The sequence below is a fragment of the Cottoperca gobio genome, chromosome 1 (genome assembly GCF_900634415.1).
Source record: "Cottoperca gobio chromosome 1, fCotGob3.1, whole genome shotgun sequence".
Lineage (NCBI taxonomy): Eukaryota > Metazoa > Chordata > Actinopteri > Perciformes > Bovichtidae > Cottoperca > Cottoperca gobio.
In genome coordinates, this window is record NC_041355.1 from 3,569,262 (window position 1) to 3,593,593 (window position 24,332).

At 43.8% G+C, this 24,332-nt stretch overlaps 1 protein-coding gene across 2 annotated transcripts in view; it reads right to left on the reverse strand.

Moving 5' to 3' along the window:
- Window positions 1-2,523: 2,523 nt before the first annotated feature.
- bnc2 (basonuclin zinc finger protein 2) overlaps window positions 2,524-24,332 on the reverse strand; it is an 88,649-nt gene continuing 66,840 nt past the window's right edge. Inside the window, exons 5-7 of one of the 2 annotated variants that reach the window (XM_029442471.1) lie at window positions 10,658-13,050; window positions 4,731-4,804; window positions 3,550-3,682 (exon numbers count right to left, since the gene is read on the reverse strand). In XM_029442471.1, coding sequence (XP_029298331.1) covers window positions 4,774-4,804; window positions 10,658-13,050 — 2,424 coding nt within the window. In that variant the 3' untranslated portion in view covers window positions 3,550-3,682; window positions 4,731-4,773. Of the gene's footprint in view, window positions 3,683-4,730; window positions 4,805-10,657; window positions 13,051-24,332 lie in introns of both variants that reach the window. The other variant, XM_029442462.1, reaches the window with a different exon arrangement.

Sequence of the window (24,332 nt, forward strand, 5' to 3'; positions counted from 1 at the left end):
TTATTCCATGGATCTCCCCCTGCTGTCTGCTGGGACTCTCTTGATGCTGTAGAGTAAGAGGACACCAATGCCCTGAGCAGCCTCTCAGATTTATAGAAACTTCATGTCCTGTCCCGTTAGCTCATTTGTCAGGAGACCTAATTTACACTGGCCCTTAAGACTAATTGCAAATTTGCGAAAAGATGCTGATGTCGTTGGAACTGAGGAAGCTTTTTTGCCCCTCCCTCAGTGTCCCTTGCCATGCATTCGCTAATGCGTTTCATCTGTAGAGCATAAAATAGACAGTGTTTCTTCCGTGTGTGTGTGTGTGTGTGTGTGTGTGTGTGTGTGTGTGTGAGGGAGAGGGCAAAGAGAGACAGAGTGGTAGGGTGTGCGAGAGAGAAAACGCTCCAAGATAAACCCCTAATGGGACTACTAACAAACAGGAAATCGTGACAAAAACACAAACATTATTTACTGTTTAATTCAATTCTGGGAGACCAATGCCCTCCCATCTTCCCTATCAAGTTATCAAGGCCAGAAACAAACCCCAAGACACCGGGCCACATGGCACTGTCTATTCTTGGCAACCAGCAGACACCACATGACAATTAGCTGTACAATTATCCCAGCCACTGGGTAGCTCTATGTGCAGATGGCAATTGCTCCTAATGAGATGACTTCTATAAAGCAGAATATATGCATATGAAATATAGAGTGTGAAAATGCTGTTGTACACATTTCTTACATTCAATTCTGTGTTTCCGCATATACTCTGCAGCTGCATCCATACAGACTCTTGACTGCATGTAGTTTTATGGAAATGTCTTAATCATAGGCGGGCACATTCCTGAGGTTTTGACAAATGTTCCACATAAATGCATAATGTTAACAGAAGGTAAGAAAATCAGAGGAGGAAGGAAAGGTCTGTTGTTAAAGACAGATCATGGTTTCACCCTGACCCTTAGATTGCATTTCATCTATACGTCTTCCAACAATAATGTTTATATCCTTAAGAGGGTGTGAAGTATTCTGGACTTCATGGCAGAGCTGTGGTGTGCCGTAGATGTTCAGTGTTCTGTGCAGATGTAGATGCAGAGCACATGCTGCTTGATTTGAGGGATAATATGCAACCACATGACTCAATCAGGAGATCTCCTCCCTTCATCTAAGTTTTGACACATTCAGCAAACTTTGTGGCTGTTTTCTCATGCAAGGATTTAGAAACTGACAGATTCTTGTCATGGAGAACATGTTTCAGGAAATCTCCTCTGCATGTGTGCACACTTTTGAAAGTGGAACCGTGTAAACTTCTGAGTTGAGGGTTGAGTAATTATTATTTTCTCTGGTATTCATGCAAAGTCTTGAATACTGTCCTGAAAGACATGTTGCTTGAATACAGCACACTTACACACACACACACACACACACACACACACACACACACACACACACACACACATGTAGAACAACCTCCTTCCTCTTTCTCTTAACATGTTTCAATGAAGCAGTTTTGGCACAGTGTTTCAGCAGCAACACACATGCAGAGAGAGAGAGAGAGAGAGAGAGAGAGAGAGAGAGAGAGAGAGAGAGAGAGAGAGAGAGAGAGAGAGAAGAGAGAGAGAGAGAGAGAGAGAGAGATAGAGAGAGAGAGACTTTATCAAAATTTAAACTCATTTTGTGTTTGTGTTCAGTCACACTTGGATTTGTTTTGAGGCAAGACACTTCGGAAACACTCTGAATATGTTGTTTAGCGATGGGATGGGGGGGGGGGAGATCTCAGTTTTTTGTTCAGGGAGGCAAACTGTGTTTGAGCACGTGCAAAAAAAGAAAACTGGCACAAGTATGTTGAAGGTATTATTTACCTTGGCACTGTAGCCATCAATGACCCCCGAACAACACCTAAACTCACCATTGCAAAAGTCCTCATTATAATAATATTACACATCCCCTTGTATAGATGCAAAGTGCAAAAACTGAATCGGTATACTAAAGCTCATAAACATAACAGACGAAATAAAAAAAACAAAAATAAAACAATAGAAATACAGAGAATGATATCAGTGTAGGAGCCTAAAAAAAAGCATGCCGGCAACCTCTGAATATCTAACGAGTAGATAAAACAAGTCACATGATATTCTTTTTTTCCTGGGACTCAGTTAAAAATGTGTCTTTGAAGCTAACATAAATGAGTCAAGCTAGTAAGATGCTACCTCTTTCTTGCCTAAAGCTGGAAGTATTGTACTGGACTGTAACATAAAACCATAACGAGAGAGAGAGAGAGAGAAAAGAAGCAAACAACCATCAACACAACTCTTTTACACCAAAAGCCTCTTGGGACATTATTTACAAATGAAGCTGTCATGCTTTTTGTAAGGGGTTCATTTAAAAGCTATCATTACACAAATACAACAAGAAGATTTTCTTTTTTTTCAATACTATCATTTCTGCAGGCAAAGTCACAAATAAGAGTTTGAATAGATTCTTTGGAGACGGACAAAAACAAATCGGGGGAGAAGTCTGAAAGGAAAGATGGAGAAGGGGGGGGGGGGGGGGGGGGGGGCTTATGAAAAAACAAAACAAATGGAGTTTTGTTATAAAGCGAACTCCAATGCGCACGAGCGTCATCCTGTTCTTCCAAAGAAGGAAAAGTCAAAGATCTCAATAATAAACTGTATTTAGAGTCGATGGATTTTTATAGAGGGACATAGAAATGTCTTGCAATGACTTACAGAGGACGGGCAGGAGGCATACAGGCATTTAGCTTGTATTTGATGGCCCTGGGCTGGGATAAAAGCTAATTCGAGGAGGAATAAGGATGAGGAATGAAGGGAGGAGCGGGCCGACTGACAGCAGGGTCGAGGAGCAAGTCATTATTTAGTCTGTTATAGTAGAGAAGGGCATGTTTTTATGGAGGTTGGGGTTCTGAGAGTGTCGGTTACGGCTGCGCACGGAGCTGAACACCATGTTGCAACCGGGGATTTTGCACTTGTGCATCTCGCGCAGGTGCACAGTCTTGTAGTGCACACGCAGGGTTCCTTTGTTGCTGTACATTTTATGGCAGATGTTGCAGAGGATCCCACTGCTGCCACCGTTACTGCCCCCGGTGGACGAAAAGAGGAATGGTGAGGAGGAAGGTTCCAACCCCTCAACTTGTCCTTCTCCTCTTAGTTCTCCAGTCTCATCCCGATGCCTTCCTTCAGCCCGCCCCTCGGCAAGCTGGGAGAAGTCCTCCCCCTCACTGTTGCCCTCCTCCTCATCGTCTTCTCCCTCCTCCTCCTCCTCCAGGTCATCCAATAGGATGCCTTCATCGCTGCCCTCGTCTGACTCATGTGAGGAGTGGATACTGCTGCTGGATTGAACGCTTGATGTGGTGCTCAGGTCCAACACCATGTAGTCGTCTGGCTGGCCCCGGGAGAAGCCGTTGGTGTGGTGGTTTTTAAGGTTATGGTTGAGAGTGTGATGGGGATACTCGCTGCTCATCAGGGAACGGGCATTGTGGTTCAGGCCAGGGGGCCGGAGGCTGCCGCCTCTGATGCCCATCCCGGCATATGGGTCCATGCCCATGTGATGCCCGGCGTAGATCTTGGCCAGTATCTCGGCTCGCAGGTCCTTGGGCAGTGGCGGGAGTTGGGGGTCCAGGACAATGTCGTCCAGCTCTTTGGTCAGCAGTTTGCGGTGCAGGTTGATGTTGGAGCTGTGCCTGTCGGGAGACAGTCATAGTTGTAAATCAGAAGGCTGCCAGTGTATGAGGAATGTACAAATACAAAACAGCCACATGTGTTGAAATACAAGTATTTTCACTTGTAATAATGATGAGGAATTTGTCATATTGCCAACTTATCTGAGGCTAAAACCATTCAATGTTTAGGGACTATGTGTAGTCAATGTTACTATCAGTCACGGGACACAAACAGTCGCACAGAAAACAGACATTTCTCCTGCAGCTCTCCTGAGAAAAGGGCTGTAAGATCGCACAGAGAGAGAGCATCCTGCTGGTGTTTACCGCTGTCAGCATGTCTGCACTGCACAGCCCTCAAATCCAATAGACTCTGACTCAATTAAATACTCCACCATATTGAATGGGAGTTTATCAATTGATTCGAGCTGTGGTAATGTGATAATCGAGGGGAACTGGATAGCATATTAGCACTAGGCCCTGACAGCATTATCGCATTCGTTCCCTATTGGAGGTGGCTTAATCGAGCACCTCAATGAACATGTCTTTATGTAGCCCTGGATTTAATTAAGAAGGGCATTTTTCCCCATACACAAGGCGAACTGTATCGCACAGTGTGCTACAGCTGATGAAAGAAACTCAGTAACAAGTGCCATGCTTAAGCCAAGATACGATTAGTGAGGATTTCAGTCAGCAAACAAAACCATGCTTACAGGATGCAAAGGGGGGAAAAATCAAATTCAGTGCTTTCTCGCTTCAATTTCACAGTTGCCAAGTTGGACTGAGAAAACAGGGACCCACTGCACACATGTCATAACACAGAACGGAAACGTAAGCAACTAAAGACCGACGTCAGGTATGACATATATAAAAGGCCCACTCCTCTCATCAGGCCAGCACTTAACATCAAATAAGAAAATATATACAAACACTCCTTTTTTTAATGTGAGGGGTTACCATGCAGGGAGGGCACATGTGTAAAACAAAAAAAAATGAATTAAAAAAACAAAACAAAAGGTTCATCCTTAGCAGGAAGGGCAAAAATGGAGTCACAATGGATAGTAGAGCTTACCAGCAGTGGCAGGGTTGATGCAGTCAAAAAGGGTCCCTTTCCTTTAATTATTTACTTCCCTATCCGACATTGTCCTGCAAGAGGTAAAAATACATTCATTTGAGGGACCCTTTTCCGTGAACCAGGCAACCAGGAGCCCGTCCACTCAAGCATCGTCAGCATTGAGGAGAGAGAGCGTGGCAAATCGATTGGCCGTGGCTGTCACCGCATGCGTGTGTGTGTGTTTTGCACATGCTTTTGTCTGTTTGTATGTGTGAGAAGTAGAAAATATGCTACGTCCATATAGCTGGACTTGGATCCAAAAAGAGCATATAAATCCTTTCTTCTTTAAAAAAAAAAAAAAAAAAAAAGAAATCCTTTTGATAGTGCAGTTGCAGCCATATGGTGTTAGTTTATGGCCAAAATATGGGAGTCATGATTCAACGTCTGTGGCGCTGTATCCCCCCGTCTAGTCGAACACATGTGTGGACGCTCGGCTGTGTGAGGTCAGAGTGTTTTAAAACGGCCTCTAATGCGCCGTAATCAGTGATCAGTGTGTTGGGAAATGTGCAGGGAGACTTTGTCGTGAAGAAGGGCCACAGATTTGCTCAGTTAAAGAAGCTCATGGATGCTGTTGATGATGCTCAGGTAGGCAGGTCCTTTGCAACATGTCTCCATCTCTATAACAACACCGTTTCACTGCTAATAAGCTCTAAGTTAACCATGGCTATCTCAGTTTTAGATATTAAAGTCAAACATGCTAAATATCATGCAGTAAGTAGTCTGTGCTATAGCTACAGTAGCCATTTTAAATACTCAGAAGAATGCACAGCACATTGTTAGAATATTACAACAATATTTTCACATTAACTACAACGTTTTAATCTATTGTACAGATGTAAGGAAATAAAATAAATAGAAGGGAGAAAAAAAAGATCATTTTATGATATTTCATTTGTAAGCATTTGGAAAATGATTTAATCTCAAGAGATGAAGAGGAGAAAAAGAGCCCAGTTTGTGATCATTTGCATAAACATGATTATTAACTCCTGTGTTGGCGATGCCTCCTGGCCCTACATAATCAAAATAAGTCAGCTGAATCCACACACAGTGGGCATAATGCACTTATCCCTTCATTTATCAGATTTAGACTTTCTGCCCCATTTCCCACTCCCCTCTCCGCCTCCATCACTCCACTTCAGTACGCTCTATCTTTCCTCCCCCAAACCCAACTCCTTAGTGCCCCCCCCCCCCCCCTTCCTCCGTCTCTACCTCCCTGTTGGCCAGTAATGTGGCTGGCAAAGCAATTTGACAGTCTCATCTTTGCCCAAAAGATGGGGGAGGCCTCCAGAGAGCCCATTTTTGACTGTGCAGAGGAGGTAGAGTGAGAGCGTCCCAACCGGCGTTAATCATCTTTAGGTTCATCTGATGGCCCTTGCCCTTGTTTCAGTGTGTGTGTGTGTGTGTGTGTGTGTGTGTGTGTGTGTGTGTGTGCGCGCGTGTGTTGTCTAACGGACTCATAATGTGTAAATGAGATGGAAGGCTGAGTGTTGTTAAACTGACACGATTGCTTCTTTGTCTTTCCTGTCATTTGGGTTGTGTTATGAGGTTTTAGGTGTGAGTGGGAGGACAATAGTTTGAGTAACATTCATCACTCTCTGTCAGTATTGTATCTGCTTTACATTGTTTCAGTCTGTGCAACAGCCTCGGCTCCAGGATCCTCAAATAAATGAGTGCATAGACATTAAATATGCATTAAATATCATATGAAAAACATTTCCTTTTACGTACGAGAATTCGATTGATGACAGCATGCTAGCGTCTATATGTTATTTATCTAAGAATAAGAATAATTCCTCTTATTCTCTTCAAAATACACTGCGAGGAAACAACGAGACGTTAAAGGGATGTAATATCCGCACTTTAATCAGCAGATATTCTTGATCCAGTGGCTCTTGCTAACATATTCTCTCTATGAGCAGCGTGCCCTTTGTTTATAAGAGACAAACAGAGAGCTAATTGTGAAGCAGCGGAGCCGCGACCACATGCCGTGAGGGGACCGAGGGAAAGGGAGGGAGACGGAGAGAGGAAGGAGAGGGGAGGAAAGAGACTCTCCAACATAATTAACCTTCACTCTCTCCGTTTTCAGTGGCGCTGCTGCACCGTGGGAATGTGGAAGAAGGAGGACACCTACTTGCTGTAGCGACAAAGAAGCAAGTTAGAAGAAGCAGGATAGACTGATAAGAATAGGATAAGTTAAGGTAAGTCTCAAGTCAACGCTTTGAAAAGAATAAAATATGATTAACAAAGCCAATAATGGTGATGATTACTGGTCTGCGCGTCTTTCCCGCAGTTAATCATGCAGCTTCTTCAACACTTCTGCCGACGCTGCTAGCTCCCCACAATAAATATGCAATCATTTACCTCCGTGCAGCAGGCAGCCAGGAGGCTTGGAGAAAACACCCCACTGTAAAACCACACACACACACACACACACACACACACACACACACACTCTGATGTCGGCCTCTGTTTTACACTCAAAAACACACACATTACATGCCGGCTCAAGGGCACATTAAATGATCCTTTCCTGCATTCCTGAGTACAGTATGCATGTGCACTGATGTTTGTGTATGTGTATGAAGTCTTATAAATAGGGCAGCGATCCAAAGTGAACAAACACGAGTGATACTTTTTTTCCGTGGCAGCACATTTACAGCCAGTCCTACTCTGACAATGTCATTGGCTCTTGGTTGTTTTTCTTGGTGGATCAAATGACCTCTCCTCCTTTTTCTTCTTCACTTTGATACGGGCGCTTTGATGCCGGTGTCTGACGGTGTGTTTACGTGCCTTTTGGCTTTTCACTCGGTCAGTGGACTAATCAGATATGTAGAGACGCTTGGACTTCACTGTTGCTGAATGTCAACAGCTGTGTTTGGGAGGTGTTGGGAAGAGGAAGCCAGGCAGGGATGCAAATTATAATACTGATTTAGCGTATGTTGCAAAAACAAAAACACATAACCACATGTTTATCTTATTCAAAATGAAATGTGGGTATTATTATTTTTTGACTTCGTGTCAAGTATTAAGTGTTCATTCCTTTATGTCTGAGGTGAACCAGCAGACAAAGTGTGTATTAATCAGTTCTGCCAAAGAAATATAATTAGGAGAAAGAATGGAGTTTGACTTTACTCGACTAAATTCAAATGAAATTATTTTGCGTTCATGCAGTTTAGTGTATTATAAATTATATTCCCATTTTATTGCCACCCTTACACTCAAACACACACCATGGTATTTGAGGATTATCTAGACACAGGTTTGACGAGAGCACGGTTTGTGTATTAACTTGTCTCAAAGCCCCAGGATTCCTGTGACTCCTGTAATGCCCTTCTCTCTGTTGTTTGTGCTCCCTGTTTGAACCAGCGGCAAAGTAATATGTCCCATATGCTATCAGGAATTTATCCCCCACAGAAAAGGTATGGAAACAATACTGCGCTTCGGTCTTATACCCGCCCGGGTTTAAAACTGTACACTCCCTGGCTCAAAGATGCTTTATGTTCACAGCAGCAATTGTCCCTCCTTGAAACAAAGTTATCTCTATCTCCCATATGTTCTGCCACTTTATGTGTTCCAGTCAAACTGTCACACGCACACACACACACACACACACACACACGTCCAGGCTGACACGGGAGGAGAGCGAGCGTAGGAAGAGTTCATTTTGAGGTGTTGCCTTTTCTCTGTGCAATATGGTTTGAACTTTGAGCCACTTGTGCCGAACTAACGCACTTCACTCACCCCTGCCTTCAACACCAAACGCCTGACTGCATATTTGTGAAAATGCACCACATGCATCCGCATCATCGTTTTCCCCTCTTATTTTCTAATGGTTATATTTTTACTTCTGGCTTTAGTCGCCTCATTTAGTTGCGTGAAGTTTTCCGCGAGACATCATGAGGTCATGACAGCAGATTCCAGTTGGAAGGGACTAAATTACATAACGGACAAAAAAGCAGCCGTGCGAATGTAATGTCTGATTAATTGTATCCACTATAGCACCAATAAAACACTGAGTAATATCTGCTGATTACCAATTTTTTGCTGTTGAAGTTAAATTCCCCTATAAATGTACTGTGGAGCTCTTTTCATGCTTTTTAAAAGTTCATATAAAGCAGTTCATTCTTTATATCCAACAAGTGTTTTACCAAATTAAGCGACTAATAACAAAGATATGAGGTGCATAGAAGAGAAAATAGTTTTCTCTATTAACTGTTTGTACATACGTGTGTTTGCATCTGTGCATGTGTGTGTGTGTGTGTGTGTGCACGTATGTGTTACACAGCAGGTCGGGCATGCCTTGGGCATCCTCTATTCCTAAAGCCTTGTCAAAAGAGGGGAGCTAACAAACTCACCAGTGGCAGTACACCACACGGAGGCAATACATTTTATATTAATACTTTCTGTAATCTTGCTGCTGTCGGCACAGCTGCGTCAGGTGAGCAGCAGGGTTTCACCTTCACTAACGTTAACTTGTCTCCTGTTCTGCTCCCCCTGTTTCCCTCCCACATCCATTCTAATAGAGTCCCAGAATCACCTGCTCTATTTACATGCTGCTAATGAACAAACAGTGGCAGGAACAGATGCCACCGAAACAATAAATGTAATGAAAGGCTCGGGATAGAGACGGAGCAGCGAGTTTGGGCATAGGGATGTAGCTATAGTGGTGGAGGAAGAGATGATGGAGGGGCAGAGACGGTGTGTGGGTAAAACAAAACACTGAGGAAAAATATAACGCTCCCTCTGGGAAGATTTGTTTCCCAATTGGAAGCATGCGCACCTTTCTTAAATACAGGTCACTTGTCACAGATTTTACACGATACATTTTTTATTTTATTTTATGTTCCCCTTAAAGAACAGAATGAGTAAAGCTGTTATGAAGAAAGGCTGGATTCTAGAGAGTGGGAGCATGAGAGGTATGTGTTACACTTACAGTGCTGTGAGATTCTAGACAGAATTGACTTTCTGTGTCGCCAAACCTAAAATATGAATTCACACACTGCTGTTGTTTTCTATTTAATTTCTCTATTAACAATAATATCAAAATTATATTTTTTTTATTGGCTATGTAAAGTATTGGTAAAGTCTGCCCATTAAACATGTCTGGATGACGGCCAAGTTATCACTTAAAAGTGCTCCCGTAATGCAAAAAAACAGTTGTTTGTAATCCCTTAGGGAGCCTGTGCTTGCCTGGGGCACTAGTGATGTTATGTACCTCCAGCATGTGTTATAGCATCAACCTGCTGCCACTGCTGCTACAGAATATATATTCTGTGCAGTTAGTGTGTGGGACTGATATGTGCTAACAAGCCCAGGTGAGTATGGCTAGCCTCACCTCCTAATGTGCTAATAAATGCAGTGGTTTAACAAACCGCTGTCTATGTTAATATATGCACCTTCACCTTGCTGTCACAAGGTGAGGTAGAGAGGGCAGCCTAGTGCTCGTTTGAGTGTGTGTGTGTGTGTGTGTGTGTGTGTGTGTGTGTGTGTGTGTGTTTCTCATCCTGACACCCCACTCTTCTAAATCTGACTTGTCAAGGAGCAGATGCCCTTGATTCAGTTTTTTTTGGTGTTGAATTAACTAACAGATGCTAAGTGAAGTTAATTGTGTCTGTCCGGGTAAATGTCATAGAGCAATGAACTACTGCAGCTAAATCTTGTTTTATTACCATGAAATGCTAACGTCTATTGAACTATGTTCTAACATGGCTCTTAGAAAAACACTATATCCTTACAAAACAAACCTAGTATATTCTGTGGATTTATGTAGTGCCTTAAATTATGATAAATGATAATTATTGAATTATCCCTTCCATTGAACCTACCTGCAACTGTCGCAATTACATTACAATATTTTGTTAACATTACCAAGTTCTGTCACTGACCTGTCTCTGCTCCGCCGGGAAGGGAAGGCAGCGTTGCAGCCAGCCACAGTGCACACATGCATCTCTTTGAGGTGCACATTCTTGTAATGTAGTTTCATGCTATATGAACTCTTGAAGCTCTTCTTACACACATAGCAGATCTTGGGATCAGGACTTGAGCATGGGTCTCCCTCTGGTGATTGAGAAGAAGGAAATTTGGGTGGGCTGGCCCCGTAGCCCATCGAGGATATGAAGCTCTCATGCAGAGCGGCCATACTTGCAGCAGCAGCAGCCGCTGCCATGCCGCCATTGTAGAGGCCATACTGGCCCATGCAGAACATGTCGTAAGTTGGATCGTTGAGTTCTTCCTTGATCCTCATAGGTGGCTGATGAGGGGAGGGTGAGGAATGACCCTTGCCTTCCATTTCCTTTCTCAATTGGGCTTCCTCACCCTCATCGTCCTGATCTTTGTCCAGACACCTTCCACCCCTGCTTTGTTTATGCTGGTCCTCCACATCTATCATCTCATCACGATAGAACATCTTGGAATCAGAGGTTTCAGATTCATTCTCAAAGTCTCTTTCATGGTCCTGGTCCTCAGAAGTGAAGCTGCCCATACAACGTAGCTCGCCAGAGCCTTGAAGATCATTTCCACCCCTGCTGTCACTACCTGTCCCTTCCCGGCATTCATCTTCACTGTGTCTCATCATGCCTCTCAGAGCTAGGCCAGGGCTCATCTCATCCTGGGAAGGAGATTGTTGCCCACTACCACCACTGTGGTTCCCAGTACCACTGCCGCTATTGTTGTTGCTATTACAGTTACCATTCATTTTGACATTGTTGTGAAGAAGGGATGAGTGATGGTGGTGATTATGATGGATGTCATCGTCATCATCATCTTTGTCATCGTAATCATCCGCCACATCAATCACTTCCTTCTCAATCTTCACTGGCATGCTTGATTTACGAGGCTTCTTTTTGGGCGTGGGGTCACTGTTACCAGTGGTGAGGTCATGATTGGCATTATGTGTATGAAAGCGTTGGGACATGGATCCTATATCTGACATATGAATATTATTGTGGGAAGCCGCCGCTGCTGCAACAGCCAGTAGATGCTGTTGTTGGTCCATCAGGGTGGTACTGTTGGTGGTTGTGGGCAGGATGGGGCTGGTGGGCAGTGACACTGGAGGACTGACAAGGTCAGCAGGGGACAGTAGTGTGCGGTAGAATGGGGGCACTGGCTGCACTGGCTGCACTGACTTTAGGGAGGGGAACACCAGCGGGCTCTGCAGGGGTGACTGAAGCATAGTGTCTACAGGTGGAGTAGTGAATCCCAGTGGTGGCCTTCCAGGGCTGGTGAGTGAGAAGCCACCATTCTTGGTGCTTGAGATAACAGGTGTACCAGAGGTTGAACGGATGAGGTCCTTGTCACGGTTATTGCGCAGCATGGGCATGTGCAACCGTGGATTGGGATTGGCACTGTGGCGGTTGCGGCTGCGCAGTGAACTGAAGACCATATTGCAACCATCAATGGTGCAACGGTGTTTGATCTTCAAGTGCACAGCATTATAATGTATCTTAAGGGTACCTTTGTCATAAAAGGTTTTGCCACAAGAATTGCAGCACACACGACCCTTGCGTGAGGTTGATCCCATGCGGCGCATGCGATGCATCTTTGAGGAAAAGGAAGCATGGGTGATGGATTTTGACTGCTCGTCCTTTATAAAGCGGTGGTGAACCTGGTGGTCATTCAAACTATTAGATTGCTGAGGCTGATTTTGGGACTGCTGTTGGCCATGCTGCTGTTGGAGCTGTGTATGCTGTTGATGCTGTTGTTGAGCCTGCTGGGTGGAAGGGGTTGGTGAGATGGGTGATGCCCTGTTATTGGGCTCTGTCTTGGGTTCAATGTTGTTAAGGGCTCCAAGGGGTCCACGGCTAGGGCTCTGGCCTGTGCGGAAGGGGGACAGTGACACTTCTGACTCACTGGTCTCCACATGTTCACCTTGGTTTGGCAGGCTGGGCTCCCGGAGCCGGAGAGCAGACTGCTCCATAGGCAGGCCATTGGGGGGCAAGCCGAGCATGGGGGCAGATACTGGGTTGATGTATTGGAAAGGCAGGAGGAAGGCTAAGCTGTTGGGGATATTCTCAAAATGGTGAATGCTGGATGGGCTACTGTTTTCCAGATGTGTGAGGATCCCTGGGCTGCGGGATCTGTTGTTGCTTTCAATGAATGTCCTAATCCCGGAGTCTGTCTTGGAGGAGGGAACTGTAACTGCCTGACCTTCCTTCTCCTGAATGGCCATCAGCTCCACAATGGACTTGGTCTCACCAAAGCGCAGAAACTGCTGCAGGGTGATGATCTCTTCTTCTCGGGACATGATGGACCAGCGGTCCAGCACCTTGCCTGCAGTATCCTAGATGCCCCAGAAAAGACAAGAGAGAAGACAAAAATACAAACCGTTATTGATTGTGCATAATCAGTGTGGTCAAAGGAGAAGATGGAGCAGGGGTTAGTTTGTAAAGGCGAGCTTCTCTGCACATGAAATTCAGAGGCTCCTGGAGCGAAAAGTAACTCGTAGAGCTTTCTCGAACATAATTGTATTTTTTCTTGAAATCAGTCCTGTGAATGTGATAATTAATCACACAGTGATGACAGTAGGCAGGAGTTTAATTGAGTCTAAAGCAAACAAATCAAAATCACTGAGGTTGGATAATTAGCAGGTCTCTGCAACTTCAAACATTGTAGGGATGTTAATCTGTGAGACTGACAAAAACAGCTTTGTAAAAGATGTGAACTCTTGCTGGGACTCCCTCTGTACACAAACTGTACCTAGGGATATTTACGCAATTGTGTGAGCAAGAAAAGAAATGGCAAAAATAATAGCATAATTAATGCAAGCCACTAATCACACCTTGGTTGGCATTCATTTTTCTCAGTATGTTCTCCATCTCTAAGGCAGGGAAATGCTTGAGGGAGGATGGGGCTGCTACACTATGTATCAGGAAATGGCTTTAGACATTCAAAGAGAAAAACTCATGTTTATTTAAGGTGGTGTTTGCATATGCCTTGACAGTGGCATTGAGCCTGTCCTCTTTTCATTTGGTAGGCTGCATATTTATCATGCTTGTATCACATTAGTGAGGTCTAAAAGTATGTATATCTTATGTTACCTTACATTTCAATCAAATCAATATGTAAATAAGATTTGAAGGATGCACATGGCTACCTATGAAAAAAGGCAGACATTTAAATTAAGATAATTTATGATAATTATTGGCATATCCAGTTTCTATATTGTTGGAGGCTTGGGAATGGTGAGAATCAAGTTTTCCATCCTGAAAGACCAGAACTATTCCGATGGGACTACTCAATCCCATCTCTTCCTGCTTCATCATAGCACTGATGACAGAACTCTTAATTAATCCCCTTACAGTCTCTGCTGCCATATATGCTGTTGTTGTATAAGATAGTATAATATGTGTGTTTGCTTGAAAGAGAGAGACAGAAAGACATAGTGTAAATACTTCACACACAGGTTCCTAGGGGAACAGGCGCAAGTGACATCAAGGGAATAACGCAAGCGATGACAATTAGTCACAGTGAAATGGTAACATTTCATATGTGCTCCTAGCTGCTGGCATCTATAAAAGATAAATGGCAACTCTGGTGAGTAAAAAGCTGTAAAAACCAACATCACAAAGCACAAAGGGCCTGTAAAGAGAAAACAGAAGATAAATGTTTAAAGAGAGGCAGCGAAAGAGAGATAGTATGGGAGAGACACAGAGGAAGAAGAGCAGAAAAACAGAGAAAATAAAAGTGTGAGTGGTTTCATATCATGCCCTCAGATATACTGGAGAAATAGATTCTTCTGAGACGAAACATCAATAGTCACTGGGGTATTTGTTGTTAAATATACATTAAAAAACATTTTACACTTTCATTCTGTGTGCGCTCTGGAGTTTTTTGCCTGGAGGTATGACTTTAAATTCAAGCCTGGGCACTATTATTTCATACTGCATGGCCATCTGGGCATTAGTACTTCCATTTGATTTAATTGAAACAAAAAAAAATGAAAGCAGATTAGAAAGTGAATCTTTAAATAGGTCCACAACCAGAAGATTTCTTAAGAAATGGTAGTTCTTTAGAAGTGGAGCAGTCTTTTAATATTTCATAGTGACAAAAAAAGATTAATTTGTGAATGATACACATGTAAATAAACTCAAGTAGCCTACAATTACAACTCTGATTAGAAGCAGGAACAATTCTATTATCCCAATGAGTTTGGTTTAATAAGCAATTAATAACAATAGAGAGTACTTGTATTTGGGATTATTTTTAGGCCACATTTAAGTCACTTAAAGCCAGTTTAAGATATCTTAATATCATTGTTCTAACTGCCCCACTTTGTGGTTTGCTGGTCTAATTGAGATTTAAATCATATTCCAAGAACCAAAAAATAAATGCTAGGGATTAGTCTCGATTGAGGTTTTATTGATATTCTTTTTCTTTAAAAAGAAAAGCTTTATACACACCAACAAGATTGCTTGACCAAAGTCACTAACCCTAACCCCCCTGTCTCAATCCCTGACATTCATTTCATCCTCTACCAGTCCGACCATGTGCCTCCACTTCCCCGCTCCTGAAGTCAAACAAAAGCCAAAACACAGCGACACAGGCCAAACTGCAACTCATTAATGATAGGAAGGGCCAGCCAGCTGTCACAGCAGGTCAGCAGTTCTGCTATGCACTGGACCCTGTCTGAGAGGAGGCTATCCAAGCACTCTTCGTTCACTGGTCAATTGAGTTTTGGAGGCCAGTCAACAAATGTTGGGGCCATGGTCGGGCTTGGAGCACAGAGTCAACACAAATTTACAAAATGGTCAAGAAAAGGATGTGAGGGGACAGACTTGATTAAAGTTCAGTCCATGTGGAAACAACTAGTTTTTATGCCAAGAAGCCTCGCAATACGTGGCTGTTTCTTAAAACCATGCAGTGCTTCGTTTACAAAGATATCACTTTATAACGTTAAATATACAAAGATACAAGCGAATAAGCAATCAAAGATGATAAAAACAATATGCACGTATTGCATTAGAATGAGTATCTAATGTATGTGTTGCAGACGAACACCCTGTAGTCTTTACTACAGTAAGTCTCACAACTCCACTCCCCTGCATTAGCCTTGTGATGCTGTGAGAGAAACAAATATGCCATTAGAAGCACTTTTACAAGTAGGCACTCATCTTCCAATTAGCTTAATGTGGCCCTCTTTCCCCTATATTTTCCAGGCGTGCCCCACCTCTTCTTGTACACTCCCTCCAGTAAAATCTCATTAATCCACCCCTCCCCCATCTCCCCCAGTGCTATGACATATTAGTCTGTCATTATGCATCCCAGAGTCCTTTAAACAATACAGCTAAACCTCTGTTTGCCAGGTTAATGACTATTAGCCAATAATTACAGCAGAGAGACGATGGAGTACCCACTTTATCTAGCGGACAGCCTGCTGCTGTTAGTTTATTTTATCTTCCTGCATCCGTGTCTCTCAGAATTAATCTAGCAACGACTGTATTTATTCATCTCTCTGCCGCCGCTATGCATTCTTAATTCACGGCTGTCTCTAACACTGTGCTGCTGGATGGTGTGTAGTGGGTGTGTAGTGGGGTATCCACCTTGCAAATTGCTGACAATGAGGATGAGCAAATGATGGCCTTGTCATGGGCCAGGGCACCACTGTCAGTTAAAACAAATCAGGCAATTATGCAATTAGAAGGTTATGTTCTGGGCTGTGTTAAGAGCCGGGGTGTGCAGCGTTGTTAGATTGCATGGTGTACATTAGGGATTAAGCTTAACATGTATATGCTTTTCACTAATCATCACCTATCATACTCAATGACTGAGTGTATTTAGAAAGCAGTGGGGAGAGATGCCATGCCAGGCACACACTTAAAAAAAGGAAAATGTTAGCTATAAATACATCTTATTGAACTTTGACTATATAAAGTAGATCAAGTGGGAGATCTTTGACCCTCCATAGAGCTTCTTTCATATAACGTCATATGTACAATCTGTATAGGACGATGATACACTGGTTCCACATCAACATGAGGGCAACTCGACCGATCATAAGACAGTATCACTTGCAAATACGATGGATCAGTTCTCACAATGGCAAAGTGAACCATGGGAACCACATTGATTCACCAATCACCTTTCAGTGAATGCGATCTCCACCGAGCCTCGAGGGAATCCCCATTGATCCCCAGTCCAGCTTTCAGATCCAGTTCCTTCAAGAAACTGCTCTATTCTTGTGTTCGCCACTTCAAGGGAGGTTAAGCAGAAGTTCCTTGTGATCTGAGAAGGTCTTGAACCTTGGTGCTTCCTTTTCCATATTCTGTTTCTCTCCCCACCCTATCTCGGGCTGTATGAATAATGCAGAGGATCTAGTGGCAGGGGTGCCATGGGGGATGGGTTCATGCAAAGCCCAATGCCTGGAGCCATCACATCAGAGGGCAACAGCTCCCAAGACACAGGCTGCTCCCCCATTGGTTGCCCAGTGGCAGGTCAGAGGTCATGTGTGAACAACCAGCTCTACTTCTTCCCCTGTGATGGACCACAGGGAAATCAGTAGCTACGTCCAGATGTGGGTGGAGGACATTTGTAAGAATCTTAGATGTTGCAATTTACACTCTGTGATCATGGTAAATTCCTCCTTTATGCTCTGCACATCAAAAGAACGTGTGACTTTTGGATGTGACCTTTTGTATCCACCTTTGAGGTTTGATGTTATCTAAACTCCAGAATCATTGACTTATACAGTATATTTACAGCATGATGAACATCTACTGTACATGGACCGTCTGCTGACGTACAAGATGACACTAATATATAATTAATATGTCATCCCGTCATCAAAGACAGAGCAGTGTCCCTTCAGAAAAATCACTCGCAATCATGTCACATCGTGGTTGCTTATTAAAGGGACAGGCAATTCACAAATAAAGATATCGCTTAGTGAGCTGTACCTTTTTTAAATAAATCCAGAAAAAAATAATCTGTGGTAGTTAACAGCGTTTCGTGTTTACAGCTGTCTTCCAATACATCGGACTGCAAAAAAGCCAAACGGATAAAGAGTTTGATTGATCGGATGAGTATTGTGCAAAGAATAGCACACTGGTGTCATCTTGTACGTCGGCAGACGGCCTTGATTGCCTTCGTGAGTGTGGACTGGTTTTAATAAGTGACACTTTGCAGTTACACTTTGGTGGATCAGATAACACAGCTCACAATCATGTTACACTGTTGTGTTTTACGACCACTTATGTTAATCCTTTGCTTCAATAAATATGTCAAATGCAATTTTTGTTCAATCTTAAAAATGTTAAGGGTTGACAGCCACTAATTCCAGCATTGATGGAAGAAAGGCCACCCCCTTTTAAAAGACAGCTGACTGTGTCCAGACAGGACCCTCTGCACCAGCTCAGATCACTGATTAAAACGTGGAACAGTTCCATTCAACTTCTATTTCTATTTTATCAGTTAATTAGCAGCCATGCAAAGGGCATTGTCTTGGTCAATATTATGCTCATTACTGCCAGAGAGGAGAGCTTCCTGGGCGCTGGTGTGAGTAAATGTGAAGGGGCCACAGGGCTTATTTCACCGTGCCAGACACTGATCAACCAACAGCGAGATATCCTGCCTTCCCCTCTCAACCTGATTTAACTCATGGCTTTGGTTAAAATTTCATGACTTGGTGTTAGTTGTTGCTAAGGGCACACTAATCGACTGGAGTGAGATTTATAGTGCAGTTGCAGACTGCAGGGATAGAGAGGGGGGGGGGGGGGGGTTATTATACCATGGACTGGGTGAGTCACAATCTGGCACATCCCTGGTTCCAGGTGGGCTTTAGTAAACAGTTTCCGTTTCTTTTCCCACTGACTTGTCTTTTTTCATTATCTGTTTCTGAAAACAAACCCCTCGTTTAAAAAAAAAAAAAAAAAAGGTCTCCTGACCTCTAATTCATCCAATCCCCGCTGACCTCAATCACCAACACCCTTTTTGTTTTGTTTTTAAGCTGTCCCTCGGCATCTTTAAATAGTGAAAATGACAGTCCTTTGGCCACAGCCCAGCAGAGGTGCAGATCGGGCGGCACATGGAAGCCATTTCAGGTTCGCTGCAGAGCAAAGTCTTCTGTTTTCTGAGTTCAGAACCTCTGAAGGGCCGCCTCGCAGCACTTACATGTGAGCAGAGTCTTGGTCTGGACTCTTGTATTGATTCCCTGTCTCTTTTCACAAAGCATACACAATAACGTTGGCTGGCCTCACCCAACTGTGCTAAGGAAGCGTAGCCGTGGTCAATGTGTAAAACTCAGCGGACCTAGCACTGAGCTAGAGGGGATGCCTCAGAGAAGAGGGGTGGAGTGATAGAAGCAGCGAGGGAACGCCTGATGGTTCACATTAATTGAGGATGATTCGTGTGATCTGCTGGATCTGGATGCAGCAGCCAGGTCTGTCGTGAGCCTGGGAGACAGATGTGGGGGCCGCTGTGCCCCCTCCAGGGCCAATGGAGAGCAGTGAGGCGGCTGAGAAACGGTCTGCCTGTCCTCTGTGTGTATGTGTGTGTGATGGTAGAGCAAGAGGGGGGGGGGGGGAGCTGACAACCTGCTTTTCTTTCGCTCTTATATCACATCTCCTTTGTCTTGATTACTCTTTTGGCAGTAGCGGAGACGAAGGCGCATTAACATATGCTCACAATTTGCACTTTGGCCACATATAGTTACATGTTTGTAGTTTGTCTGAATGTATCAGTCAATTCTGTTCCTCTTTTGTGTAATACCCGCTCCTTATCTCATTATATTTCAGGACTAGTAATGAGTAGTAGTAGTGAGTAGTGTTTGGTATTCACACTTTAAAAAAGCCTAACTCTGTATTTATTGCTGTGCAGCAACGTCTCAGCTCATAAAACCAACATGTGACACGTTGTTTCTGTCTTTAAAGTCCTAAATAGTTGCAACACCAGTTGCAATTTAGAAAGAAACATTTTTTTCAACAATGTTCCTCTTCACTACCTGGAACGTGCCATTGATCTCCACACAATCAAAGTAATCCACGCAACATTTTCACGTCACTGTGTAAAAGGAAATGGACGTGACTGGATAATGGATTGTATCTTCCAAGTCATTTTGTTTTGGTCTGGCTGGGAACAGATAGAGGTGTCTGTAACATGCAGACACACTGCATTAGGGCTGCTTTTCAGTTTTCTCCTGTGCCTTTGCTATAGAGCATGCAGGAGGAAAGAGAATAAGCTAATGGACTCTTTACTTAATGTGATCAGAGCCATTATTGACATGCTGCCAGGAAGATGCAAGACCATTAACTCAAGCCTCTCTCTCCGGTACCTTCCCTCCACCCCGTTCCTTTCCCCGACAGTATTTCACTGCCAGCCTGATTCACATTCGGAGGAAGGGCCACTAGGGGGTCCGGGCGCCCCCAAAGGAGTCTGTGTCTGTCATGTTAACTAGGAATCTATGATAGAGACTGTTTGGAGAATTGGCAACAATGTGTTGCACAGGACTCGGTAAATCATTCATTGTGTTTAATGTAGGCTCAGGGAAAAAAACTAATAAACACAAATGTATGGTGAGTTTTGTGCAGACACAGTTTACAGATGAAAAAAAACTTTTGAAAAACATTATAAAAAGTATTTCTGCATGATATTAAAGGCTGCAATTCAGGTCGAAAGTAGCTGTAAAAAGTAGGCTATCATTCTAAAAATAATAATAATTGTTTCTTATTGTTATCTCATGGTGAACAACACTAGTAACAATATTGTAAGTGACACTTAAGGCCGGGCTAGAAGTGTGCAGTGGTATGCGTTAAGAATATTGTATTTTTAATCAAAGTGAAATAGTGCAAAAATGGTCCCAAATTACAAACGGTGCATTATCCCCTTGCTTTTAAACCTCCTCACTGGAATTGTTGCCTGGCATGTAAGTTGGCTCATTCATCTTGGAGGCGGAGGGTGCCAGTGTGGCTGCAGTGTAATTTACACTACCCCAACCCTATGTGCCAGAACACATCTATCCGTGTGGCCCAGGGGCTCACATCGCCAGCGGCCCGGAGGATGTTCATGTTTATGTGTGTATGTGTGATAGTGTGTGTGTGTGTGTGTGTGTGTGTGTGTGTGTGTGTGTGTGTCTGCTATCATGTGGGTACAACAGGAAGTGGTACTCAGGTCTCTCGGGGCACGGTTCCAGGTCCCTGGGCCTGTCTACTGTCATAAGTTCCAGAATGGTGATTACTTACAGCAAAAATAAACACCATTACCATCTGGTGCCGCCTCTCTGTACTGTAACTTATACACCAAGAAAAGCTCTAGACCATCAAAACACACAGCATCGAGAACAATAACAGAAAAGAAATCTGCACTGTAAGATTTGAATGCACTTTTTTCGTATTCCCTGTCCATGTTTGCGAGCACATGCCGTGTAACAACTTGGACAAATACCTTTTCATTCGGACTGCTCAAGAATGTCATTTTGAAAACACGGTCGGTTATAAGAGCAACTCTGGATCTCTACGAGGGGGCAGATAGTGAAGAACAAAAGGTTTACAGGAACGCATGTTGAGAAAATTTGGATGATGGGGGTCATTCAAGACCGTTGAGGCCTTGCAGAGCCAGCAGATGTTTGATCCATCCACGGCACATCTGGTCCTCAACACACTCAATCCATTTCACTCGACTTCTCCTTTTTACATTTTCATTGTTCCTCACGGTCCACTAAACTCCACATTCCCCCTTGCGGCCCACAAGTATTCATTCACAATCATTCATACTGCCCACTTAGTCATTTTAACATATAAGCTTTTGTTTTTTTGCGTGTGATTTGTAATGTTGTTATCTTTTGAATATTTATACTTTTCAAACATCTGTATTTGATCCCTTCTTCTAATGGTTATCAGTTGTAGTTACTGTAAACCCAGTGGCACTAGTTTAGGGAAGGAAAGCTGTCATTCTCATTGTAGTGGGCCCTGGGAGGGTCAGACAGTGCTTAACAGTTTCATTGTTTCTTTTATTGTTGGAAACATAGAGGGGTGTGTACTGCACAGGTTTCTAAATTCTGGAGTGCGACGTGACGAGAGGACTGTCAACTCCCTGTAACTCTCCATGCAACTTCCTTTAATAAATGTCAACTCTATGACCCAGCGGCAAATCCCTGGCAGGCTGGGTGGCCGTGTCAGCAGGCCGGTGGGCCGCACAATGTCAGGGTTTGGCCTCGGTGACATGGGGGAAGTGGAGCGAACCGCTCTTCTGTTTGTTCAGAAAAGGGATGTAGGGCCACCTGGAGGCTCAGGTCCAGGATCACCAGACAAAAACATAACCTGCGTGTGTGTGCATCTTTCAGATGTCGGGACGGATCGCGTGTTTTATGTTGTGTGATAATGCGTTAGAACATTGAAATGCTTGCCTGAATTTGAGTGCAAATTGAACGTGTGTGTGTGCCGCACTAATATTACTGTAGGCTTGTCCTGATTTAAGCCCATGTGTAATGCAATCTTCCTGTGTTTGGGTCTGGCCTGCTCTGGCAGTGCTGTGCAGTGCAATGCTATTGATCCCTATAGCCTTGTGGTCTGCAGGGTTCCTGTCAGTAAACGCGATGAGCCGGAGCACCTTCCATTCCCCCTCTCTGCCCCGTGTAGCACTACAAGCTAAACAGTCATCACAGAAACTCAATACAGGCAGACTGGGCTCTAGTCGTCAGCTCGCAGCAGTGCCCTACAACGTCCCACGAGGCTCCAGCTAAGTCAATTTAGTGTCAGTGTAGCATCTCACCTCGCAGAGCTGTTGCCAGCCTAATATGTCGCGCTAATATGTCTCCATATGAATTACAAGGCTGTGAGAGGAACCCAGATGCAATAAGTATGGATTAGCTAATGTCCAGGTTCTGTCTGAGTCTTGTTAGGAGCTAACGATAGTAATAGCCTCTAACAGGGTGTCTGGCTGTGGCTTGGAGTTGAGATGGGGGCATGCAGGCTTCTGGGATTTCTAAGGAGCTCTGGGAAATAAACTTGCCTCTCTGCCGCAGAAGAAAAGGGGAAGGGGAGGGAGAGATGGCATTGAAGGAATGATTAGTGAGGAAGGAAAGTGTTGGAGAGTGTGCGATGGGTTGTTAATGCTATTTTTCTGACTATTGATCAACCTGGAGGGCGAGAGGTGTTTGGGTCAAATGTCTTGATGCCCTTACCTTGTCTGCTGTTTGTCTGTGTGTTAATGTGTTAACCCATTGATTTGTATTGCACTTGTATAGTTGCCCTGTGTGTAGGCCAAAGCGCCTGACAGAGGAAGAGTGGGATGTTAGCAGAGCTTGGAAAGGGAAGAAAACAAAAAGGTGGGAGAAGAGGTGAGCGTGTGGTCAAACGGGGGCGTAATTAGGAACCTTGTTACCACTAAACTCTATATATCGATCGGGCATAATTCACATGCACCATATCTTCCCCTCAGCCAATGTGCTTAGGTGCTTTAATAATTCATGTAGCATTATAACTCTTGTACATTGCTACCCAATACCCATTTACATGTACCTGTTTGTCTGATTTAAAACCACTTTTAAGCATTCTGCTTTTTGTCTTCGTTCTCCTGAAATATGAAAATGAAGTGGACGAGATTATTGGAACCTAGTTAATAAACTGTTTGATTAAAATGTATGTTTTCTTTCCCAAAGTGGCAGCTCTGGGCTAACTAGAAAGACTTTACCAGTCGACCACAAAATGTGTCACAAAAGTAGTAAACATAAACATCTTTTCAGACAGACACACACTCAACAAAAAAAACAACATGTTTTTTCCTCTTATAAACGTACACACTCACACACTCACACACTCACACACACACACACGCACACACACGTACGCACACATGGGCAATACTTGCCATTGGCAATCCCTGCAGGCAGATGTGGAGTGTGTGCCAACGGCCTGCTGAGTGAGTAGGCCAGTGTGCCCCTAGCTCAGTGCTGGGCACTACGCTGAGCTGCTTTGATGTCTGTGTGTGTGTGTGTGTGTGTGTGTGTGTGTGTGTGTGTCTGTGTGTCTACTGCAGGGGGAGGTCAGTGAAACAGCACAGGGACTGTGTAATCCTCTGACATGCCTGTGGAAAAATACAAGGATCCCTCTGACAGTGGCTGAACTAAAGGCTCAGAGGACCAGTTAGTGAGTCCGCAGGTTCATGCGCACTGACTGGACTTTAGGCTGTATGGCGGATACAGACGCACAAACACACACCACACGTACAAGTCATGCGCTGACACACGTCTAGACACAATTAAGATGAATTGCTTTGTTCACAGTCAGTCTCCTTAGAGAGGTTTCTGGCTTGGTGACACTAATTCTTAAAAGGCTATGTCACTGGCAAGACTGTAATGTAGCCATGTAAGGTGCAGTCCTCAACTAAAATGGCAAGCTGCATTAGTTTAGGCCCTACTCATACAGAAACACACACAAATACGCACACACATGCAGGCCAGTACATTAACACAAACAGTTTAGTTTTGCTGTTGGAATGCATGAGGACAGGCGAAGAGTTTTGGCTCTGCCCTCTCTATACTTTGCATAATTGCATCTTACATTTCCTTTAGTCTGAAGGGATGTTGAATCTTAAACCGTGATGGGAACCGGGTCTGTTGATCATTACATTTTG